The sequence below is a fragment of the Muntiacus reevesi genome, chromosome 1 (genome assembly GCF_963930625.1).
Source record: "Muntiacus reevesi chromosome 1, mMunRee1.1, whole genome shotgun sequence".
NCBI lineage: Eukaryota > Metazoa > Chordata > Mammalia > Artiodactyla > Cervidae > Muntiacus > Muntiacus reevesi.
Genome location: NC_089249.1, coordinates 227,519,939 through 227,528,575, shown reverse-complemented (window position 1 = coordinate 227,528,575; position 8,637 = coordinate 227,519,939). Strand labels below are relative to the sequence as shown.

General features: G+C 37.9%; 2 protein-coding genes across 2 annotated transcripts; both read left to right on the top strand.

Moving 5' to 3' along the window:
• The first annotated feature begins 1,150 nt into the window (after nt 1–1,150).
• LOC136158192 (bromodomain-containing protein 8-like) lies at nt 1,151–3,906 on the top strand. Its single transcript, XM_065919969.1, has 4 exons — nt 1,151–1,426; nt 2,212–2,478; nt 3,101–3,258; nt 3,821–3,906. Exons 1-4 carry the CDS (start codon nt 1,151–1,153, stop codon nt 3,837–3,839), a joined length of 720 nt encoding a protein of 239 aa, XP_065776041.1. The 3' UTR covers nt 3,840–3,906.
• On the top strand, nt 3,295–8,125 carry LOC136156147 (bromodomain-containing protein 8-like). The gene is made up of 5 exons (XM_065918618.1): nt 3,295–3,904; nt 5,637–5,726; nt 5,825–5,893; nt 7,104–7,281; nt 7,828–8,125. Exons 2-5 carry the CDS (start codon nt 5,710–5,712, stop codon nt 7,876–7,878), a joined length of 315 nt encoding a protein of 104 aa, XP_065774690.1. The 5' UTR covers nt 3,295–3,904; nt 5,637–5,709; the 3' UTR covers nt 7,879–8,125.
• The last annotated feature ends 512 nt before the right edge of the window (nt 8,126–8,637 follow it).

The window sequence follows — 8,637 nt, the reverse complement described above, 5'->3', positions numbered from 1 at the left end:
GGGCAGTGAGAAAAATTACCGTGGAAGAGAATTTGGAAGTGGACTTGTTTAATGAATGTGAGAGAAGACTCAAAACAGGACTAAGAAAATAGTGATGTAGGCATAAAGAATTTCAGGAGAGCAAATGGTTTGGGGGGCTTCCTTGATAGCTCAGTTGGTAGAGAATCCACCTTCAATACAGGTCTCGAGACCCCGGTTCGATTCCTGGGTCAGGAAGCTCCCCTGGAGAAAGGGATAGGCTGCCCACTCCAGTATACTGACCTGGAGAATTCATGGACTGTATACTCCATGGGCTCACAGTCGGACATGATTGAATGACTTTCACTTTCAAATGGTTTGTGAGATGTTCAGAAAAATGATTTTAGTGTTTTAGAAGAGTTGAAGGAGATGGGTAGGGCACCTTAAGGGAATGGCCTTTGGGTACATGGAGAAAGGAGACAAGAATGCATATAAAAAGTAAAAGTGGAGAGATTTGGAAGCCACCTTAATAAAGATCAAAGTTGAAACCTCAAAATGGCTACATTTCTTTTTTTTTTTTAAAGACACAGTAAGGAAGCAGAGGCCCAAACAATGTAGAAAGTTGTAAAGGGACAGGACAAAGTGGTAAGAAAACCAGGAGTGCAGTGTAATGAAAGCAAGGAAAGATATTTTAAAAACTTGATGTTGCAGTTCTCTTTCTGAGAAGTGAAAGCTGAATATCACTAGAAGGATGCTGCAGATAATTGTAAAGCATGCTTTGAGGATTTAATGGTTGATAGGTTAAAAATGTCTATATGCTGAGGAAAATACCCCATGTGCATCTTATTTGTTGCCTTGCAATTGAATTTAAGGGTGATTTGGGATAGAGGAGTTCAGCTAGCTATGCTCCAGTTTTTTCTCTTCTTTCAGAGTATGAGGAAGTCTAAGAACAAATACTTACTGGGAAATATTTCTATTGTACTGTTTGACATAGGGCTTTTTGTTTATTCCTGATAACAGATCACTTTTTCTCCTGATGTCTCCCTTCAGCTAGATATTACTCTTCCTAATGATGAGTAGAAAAACTTTTCTGACCCGTTACCTTTCTACCAAAGTTGGGAGATGGAAATGCCATAGAAATACTGATTTGAGTGTATTTAATGCATTTTTTTTTCTGTGTATTTATTTACAGATGGGGCATGACTGGGGTTGGTTGGATTCTGAACAAGACTATCCCAATGACTCTGAGTTGAGCAATGACTGCAGGTCCCTCTTCAGCTCATGGGACTCCAGTTTTGATCTTGATGTGGGCAGCTGGAGGGAACCTGAGGAGCCAGGGGCTGAGGAACTAGAGGAAAGCAGCCCAGGGAGAGAAGCTAGTGAGCTGCTTGTGAGGGACGGAGGCAGTGAGGAATCTCAGGAAGAGGCAGAGCAAGTCAGCCGCCAGAACCTCCTCTTTCTCTCTGAGGTAATGGGAAGCCATTATTTCCAAAGGTGGAAGAGGCTCAACTTCCTAAGAGAATGCTTACCCATACATATTTCTACCACTCTATGTTGTTTACTAAAAATAAGGTCTGCGTTGGCAGGAATTGAGTTGATTGCTGTGTCTCCAGCACTTGGTGCTGATACAAAACATGTCCCAAATATGTATTTTTTGACTGAATGTTCTAAGAGCCCAGTCTTTACGAGCCTGAATCATAGGAATTTCTGTATGTAGGACTGTCTTAGGAGGATCCTTGCAATTCATTCTTTCATACTCATGTGAGGTGACACTTGCCCAGACTCCCCTGAAAGTTTATAATGTTAAGACTTCTGGGCAGTGTTTTTATTTCCCTGGTTAAGGGCTGAGTACCAGAAATAAACAGAACTGGACAGAGAGTTTATGTGGCAGCTATAGACATTCAGGAGAACCTAGGTCAAGATCAGTAAAAATCCAGTTTGTGGCAGAGTTTTCAGCAGTTTTTTAGGTAGTCGTTACCAGTTGATTAGAGTTGACACTTGAGATGGAAAATTAGAACTTAAGCTTCTTGAGGCAAGAATCATGCCTATCTTGTTTACTGTTAAGTCCCTACCAACTAGCCCAGTGCCTATGTATATAAGATATTTGATAAATTTAAAAAGACTGAATGAATCAATTAACCCTACCATCTCAGATTTAGTCACAGTGGCAGTGTAATGATGTGGCATTATTAATATGTAGATGATCATTTCCACTGATGTTCTTATACATCTAACAATAAACTATGGTTGCAGGTAGCTTATTTAATGGAGCCGTTGTGCATTAGCAGCAAAGAATCAAGTGAAGGTTGTTGCCCTTCATCTGATACCAGACAAGAGGCAAGGGAAATTGAAGCTACTGAAGGAGAGGAGGAGCCCTACAGAGAACCTGAAGAACTTTCAGCCAAGGAAGACCCCTTAGTCGCTGAGAAGTCATCACTGGGAGAAAATGGAAGGCCAGAGGTGACTCGACCTCACTCAGATATTTCGGCATTTCAGGAACAATCCATAGAGAGCGAAGAGGTATAAGTGATTAACTTAAACCAGCTGTCTGATCAGTCCTGTGCATAGACAGGCAGAGCAGAATGGTTAGAGCACATAGGCTGACTCCAGAGTTCAATTACTTGGGTCTTAAATCCTGGTTTTAGCATCAGCTGTGTAGGCTTAGGCATGTTAGTGAATATTTTAGAACCTCAGTTTTCTCTGCTGAAATGAAGTAACAGTGTTCTGTCTGAGGTGTGCTGTGAGGATTAGATGAATAATTCGTGTGCAGCACTTAGCACAGTACCTGGCTCATAGTAAGCCATCAGTAAAATTCAGAATGCCATTATCATTAATATAATATGACCAGCTAGAGTGGTTAGCTCCAGGGCAACGAGTAGTGACAGTTTTAAAAGAAAACAGCATCTATCTAGACTTGAGTATATTTCTTTTTCATTTCTTGGGGGGCTATAGAGTCAGAGTTCTCCAAGAGTTCTCCATTGCCTTAGGTCTATTAAACCACCATTTTCTAACTTATTCTATAACTTATTTAACTGACCTCTTCTTACCTTAAGATCAGCCTTCTTTTACCCCATGTAAGAAAAATTACCTTGAAGATTGCAAATACCTTTCTAAACTTTCCTTTGTTTCTTGGCATTCCCAGCGGGGAGTTCAGCAAGAATCCAAAGAGGAGAACCAGGGTGAAGGGTATGTATCAGAAATGGAGGACCAGCGTTCTTCAGGTGAGTGTGATGATGGCTGCAGCATCCAGGAGACTCCTCTGGTGGATATCCTTTTCAGTCGTGCTGCCTCCTCAAAGCTGTAAGTATAGATTTTTATTCAAGATTGTTAGGATTCATACTTTTACTTGTGTTTATGCCTATTTGAATTTGTTGCCATGAGCATTCATTACTTCTGTAAATTGAAAAATAGAATTAGAGTTGGAAAACACTAGAAATAGAATTAAATACAATTCTACTATATAAATAGTAGCCTCTATGCTTTCACCTTATAAAACAGGACTGTTTCATCAACATTAAGAATCTCTTTCATAAGTAACGCTTGTTTCTATGTTTATTCAGGAAATATTGATGAGTCAACTTGTTATTCAGGTCTAATATATAAACTGTACTTTTAAAAATACTAAAACATCTCCTATTAACTTGAAGTTAAAATTATTTCTAAGATATTATGTCCCTTGTTGCTTTTTTCACAGGTCTTGGGAAATTGTTCATAGTTTTTTTTTTTTTAGCGTAAATAACTCTAAGGCCACAGGGCACGTTTTAGAATGTTAGTTTATTTTCAGTAAAGTGAATTTCTTTTTAAATCAGAAAAGCAAGGTATTTCTAGTTTTTGTAACAAATAGTTCCTCTTTTGGACCTAGTCTGGTGTCTATGTATTGAGAGAAGACAGCACGAACTGTTTTTTTCTTCTTCACTACATCCTAGATCCATCCACATTATCTGTGGTAAGGCAAACCAATTATTATTGTAGCCTAAGGTCTACCACTGAACCATGCATATATATTTTTGTAAATAGTAGATTTAAAATTTTTGTTACACAAATAGAATACAGCTAAAAACCTAGCTTGTTGAAGAATTACCTCCTTTGCTTTTCTTTAATTCCCTTTGTAAGTATGAGCGGATGGCATATGATGACTAAACCCCAAACAGGAAATCGCTAATCTGGGACATTTTTTCTCATGACATTTCAGCATCTTGAAATGCAAACTCCACACTCTTATCTTAGAATTTAGGTTAAACATGAAATCTTTGTTAGAAAGCCGTAGATATTAGTAATTAAGTCTGCTTGACTAGATAACTTAAGTGGAAATAGGTGTTTGAGTTTGGTGTTATCATTACGGAAGCTTAAAACTTCTTTGAAAGATAGACATTCCCTTGGTCCCTCTCTTCTGGCTTCATCTTTAGTCTGTACTGACTCTCGGGGTAAAGCAGAAGTTTTGGAATACCACTGTTAAGTCTGCAGGTCCTTTTTACTCCCACAGTTTTACTTGTAGTTGCTTGGTGTGCATTCCCAAATAGATGGAAATAAAGGTAAGCAAGGGCTTGTTTCTTAAAATATTGCAAAGGTGATTGATTATGAAGTTACCAAACATGGCAGTACATTTTACATAATGATAACTTAATGTCTCTTTTGTGGATATATGAACAAAATTGTATCAGAACTAGGGACTTGTTGTTTATTCTGGCTGACTGACCAGAAACAAAGGAAGAGGTTTGCTTTGGGCTTTAAATGTCATGTTCTTACAAGGATAAATTGATTTTTATGGTATATAATTTAGATACAAGTGAGATATTACATCATGAAAATGAATTGTTATATGGAGTTGTTCAAACTGGAGAAAAATGAAATATGAGTTGTGTTCAAATGGATGCACACAATATGGTACATAAAGCAAAACGAGGGTGTGAAACCTTAGGTGTAAAGAGAGTCTGTTTAGAGAGAATAAGGCAGTGTATAAAGTATGAAGTGTAACATGATATTTAACTTTGGAGTAAATAGAAAACTTGCCAATTGGGAAAATTATAAAATGAAATAAAATGTTGAGCAGTTGTACCTCTAAAGAAAAAACTAAATAAACTAGGCAGTGTAGCCCAGAGAAGGAAGGACCATGAGGAGAAATGAATTTGTCTTGCTGTTTTAAAGGTTACTATACAGAAGAGAATGAAAAAGAAAAATATTTAAATTGTATAGCATTCAGGTGAAATGTGAGAGAATTCCTTGGGATATGAAACCAAGTTTTTTCCCCCCCTCTGGAAATATGGGAGAAGTACTTATTAATGTGGCATATTTCTGTATAAAAAGGACCAGATTCATTTATCAGATACTCATTTGAGCACTTAATATGTGCCAGGAACTTGGGAGACATCCGTAAACAAAGACTACCCTCATAGACCGGTTGTTTAGAGTCATAGGTGCTGAAATGCAAGATTGCAAAAGGCAGAGGCAGTTGCTTGTAAGAATGTAACAACTTCATTTGATAATAGTGATCAGTAGAGAATACTTATAGTCTGGGGTCCTTTATGGAAGCCTTAAATATGTTTTCATTCCTGTGATGTTATTTCCTTCAGATGTTAGCTAGGGGCACTGTGTGTTGGGGAAAACTCATTGCTCATCTGGGGGAACAGAATACCATATGTGAAATTACTGTTTCTTTGCTGTCCTATTTTATGCCATAGGTCTGATAGATGCCATGGTGATCCTGTTCAGGATCACTTGCTACTTAAGAAGACTCTCCTGCCAGTCTGGAAGATGATAGCCAGTCACAGGTAGGACTCCAAACCACTCTGGATATTCACAGCCACTCTTCTCATTTACGGTGACTTCCTGGAGTTTCTTCATTCTCTCTGGATTTGTCCTTTATCAGGTTCAGCAGTCCGTTTCTGAAGCCTGTGTCAGAAAGGCAGGCCCCAGGATACAAGGATGTGGTGAAAAGGTCAGTGGAAAAGGGGTCAAGAAAGGTTGGTTGCTTTTATATCTGTCTTTTCATACTTTATTTTGCATCTGTTAGATTATTTCCATATTTCATTTACATTACTTAAGCTCAAGATATATTTTATAGCTGAATAAGTTATCATAAAGTTTTGATAAGCTCAGTCCTTATTTGAGAATGTAAGGAATAACAAGATAAAGAGGCTTTTTTTCATTATTGACTTTTCAGTAATATGATCCATTTGTTATGGATCATATTAATCTTACATTAGCCTTTGGTAGTTTTTGACACTTATTTTGGAGGAAAACTTTGAAAGGAAAGCTGTATTCCTTCAGGCAGTTATAAGTATGCAAGGCAAAGGTGGTAATTCAAATGGATTTTACAAACACTGGTTGATTGCAGTATTTTGGATTTTTATATCATAGTTCATCTAAAATGCTATCATAAACTAGTGTGTTAATGTATAAAAGATCATAAAAGAACCTTTGGAGACAGACTCCTTAATTCTATAGATGGGAAAACTAAGACTCAGAGGTGATCATGACTTGTCTGTGATCAAAAGTGAAATAGCAGAACTAAAACTAAACTGGAGTCTTACCTACCTCCTAGTTCAGTCCTCCTTCTACTCTGCTGTGCCTTCTCTTATACACCCACTCTCTATTATGTCCCACTATATAATATGTATCTTAATATTCATTTTATCTTCATGAAAAGAAAAAACTGAGATTTTGATTATATAGTAAAAACTGTTGATTAAATACCTAGTGTATGACGACTACACATTGTAAACCGTCAATAAATCCCATGTGACAAATTGGAGCTCTTTACAACTTTGATACCACCAACTGTAAAATGTAATGGCTGGTCCTATGGGCTCTGGAGTCAGGCTGCTTCTGAATTAGAATCTAAGCTGTGTGACTTTGGGAAAGTACCTAATTTCTTTGATCTCAATTTTCTCATTGCCAGTTGTGATCATGGTACTTACCATATAGGTTTATTGAGAGGATCAAGTGAGTTAATATAGAAAATACCTAGCATAGCACTTGACTTATTGTAAGCAGTCATTATGTTAGCTGCTTTTGCTATTTTATTATCTAATGGGGATTGTTACCTTTACTACTGTTTTCATTAAGAGCTGGTTAGTTTTTCAAGAAAGCATGTTAGGTCACCGCATGTTCCTTGATTTCCTCTGGTTTCTCTTGGCCACCTGTAGACCCATGGACTTAACTAGCCTGAAAAGGAATCTGTCCAAGGGACGGATTCGCACCATGGCTCAGTTCCAGCGGGATCTGATGCTGATGTTCCAAAATGCTGTGATGTACAATGACTCTGATCATCATGTATACCATATGGCTGTGGAGATGCAGCGAGAAGTCTTGGAGCAGATTCAGGTACTGTAGGTAGATAGCTGCAAGAAAAAGGAGTGTAGTTTCTGGAATCTGATTTTAGAAAGTCTTGTGAGAATAAGGGTGATGTTGAAGTGACCTTGTACTCCCAGAGTTTATGTTTAGAGGTGATTCAAGGACCTGAAAGATTGACATTGTAACTGCTCCTCTGTGGAACCAGCTTTAATAGATGGTGAAGTAAAATACTCTAGGAAGGCAGGCAGCAGTACCTGGAGATAGATAAGTAAGTAATGGGTGCATCTACTTCCAGAGCCTCAAGTCAGAGAGCTAAACATGAATACCTGAGGCTGGAGTCACTGTCCATTTTTTGACGCTATGTTGGTATTAATATATGTCCACTTTGTCCCATCTATAGGAGATAAGATATGGTAGCCAGAAGAAGACATTTGAGGGTTTCTTTTTTGGACAGTGTCTTATTGATACTTTAAAAAAAAAAAACAAAAACATGGTTGAATCTCTGAAGAGAAAGAAATAAAATTGCATTCAAACCTCCATAAAGATTCATAGCTGCTATCTGCCTTGACCCTGTAGGTGCTGAGTATTTGGTTAGACAAAAGAAGAGACTTAAATAGTCTGGAATGAAAACTAACCAACCCTATGGATGATGGAAAACCTGTTTTGCTAACTTGAAGCTGCTTCCCTGAACTTTTCTGGATTTTGGACCTTTCACTGAGACTCTGACTTACTGAAGATCCCAATACTTGTTTACCATTTCTCTGTTGTCTTTTCTAATAAGAATTACACCTTAACTTACAACCAAAGAGTTTAAGGTGCTTGTGGACATGATGTAAAGAAAACACAGAAAACAGATTTGGGGTTATGCCATATATGTTGCCCACATCTTTGTTCCCTAAGGTTAATTTATAGGTAAATAGATTAAACTTCTTTTATTGCTCTTTAAATAAATGTTATTTCACAAGTCGAAAATTACCTTTTAATGATTATAGAAGCTGGAAGTAGAGGGGATAACATTGTCTGGTGAAATATGGAAGGTATCTGACATGGATTTTCTTACATACACTGGAAGGTGCTGGGGGTAGGATGAGGGAGAGCACATATGATTTATCTCATCATTTGTAAAGTGGAGATAATACAAGTGTCCTTCGAATGACTAGGAGGATGAAATAAATTATGAGGAAAACGTTAGAAAACATCTGTTGCTTTTAAGATTTGCAAGGGGATAAAAATCCCTGTGGCGGGTTCCCTTTCTTGGCTAAAAGGAGCTACCCAAAGACTGTGAAGTGCTCTACTGGAATTGGCCCTCTGCAGCCACCGTCTCTAAGCTAGGTTTCTGGTCTCCTAGCAACAGTCTGTGATACTAAAGAAGCCCAGGCTAAGGTG

Coding starts and splice junctions, on each gene's coding strand:
- LOC136158192 (XM_065919969.1), top strand. CDS start 1,151: ATGGGGCATGACTGGGGTTGGTTGGATTCTGAACAAGACTATCCCAAT. Junction 1,427..2,211: donor ACCTCCTCTTTCTCTCTGAG/GTAATGGGAAGC, acceptor CTATGGTTGCAG/GTAGCTTATTTAATGGAGCC. Junction 2,479..3,100: donor AATCCATAGAGAGCGAAGAG/GTATAAGTGATT, acceptor TGGCATTCCCAG/CGGGGAGTTCAGCAAGAATC.
- LOC136156147 (XM_065918618.1), top strand. Junction 5,894..7,103: donor TACAAGGATGTGGTGAAAAG/GTCAGTGGAAAA, acceptor GGCCACCTGTAG/ACCCATGGACTTAACTAGCC. Junction 7,282..7,827: donor AAGTCTTGGAGCAGATTCAG/GTACTGTAGGTA, acceptor TTGACCCTGTAG/GTGCTGAGTATTTGGTTAGA.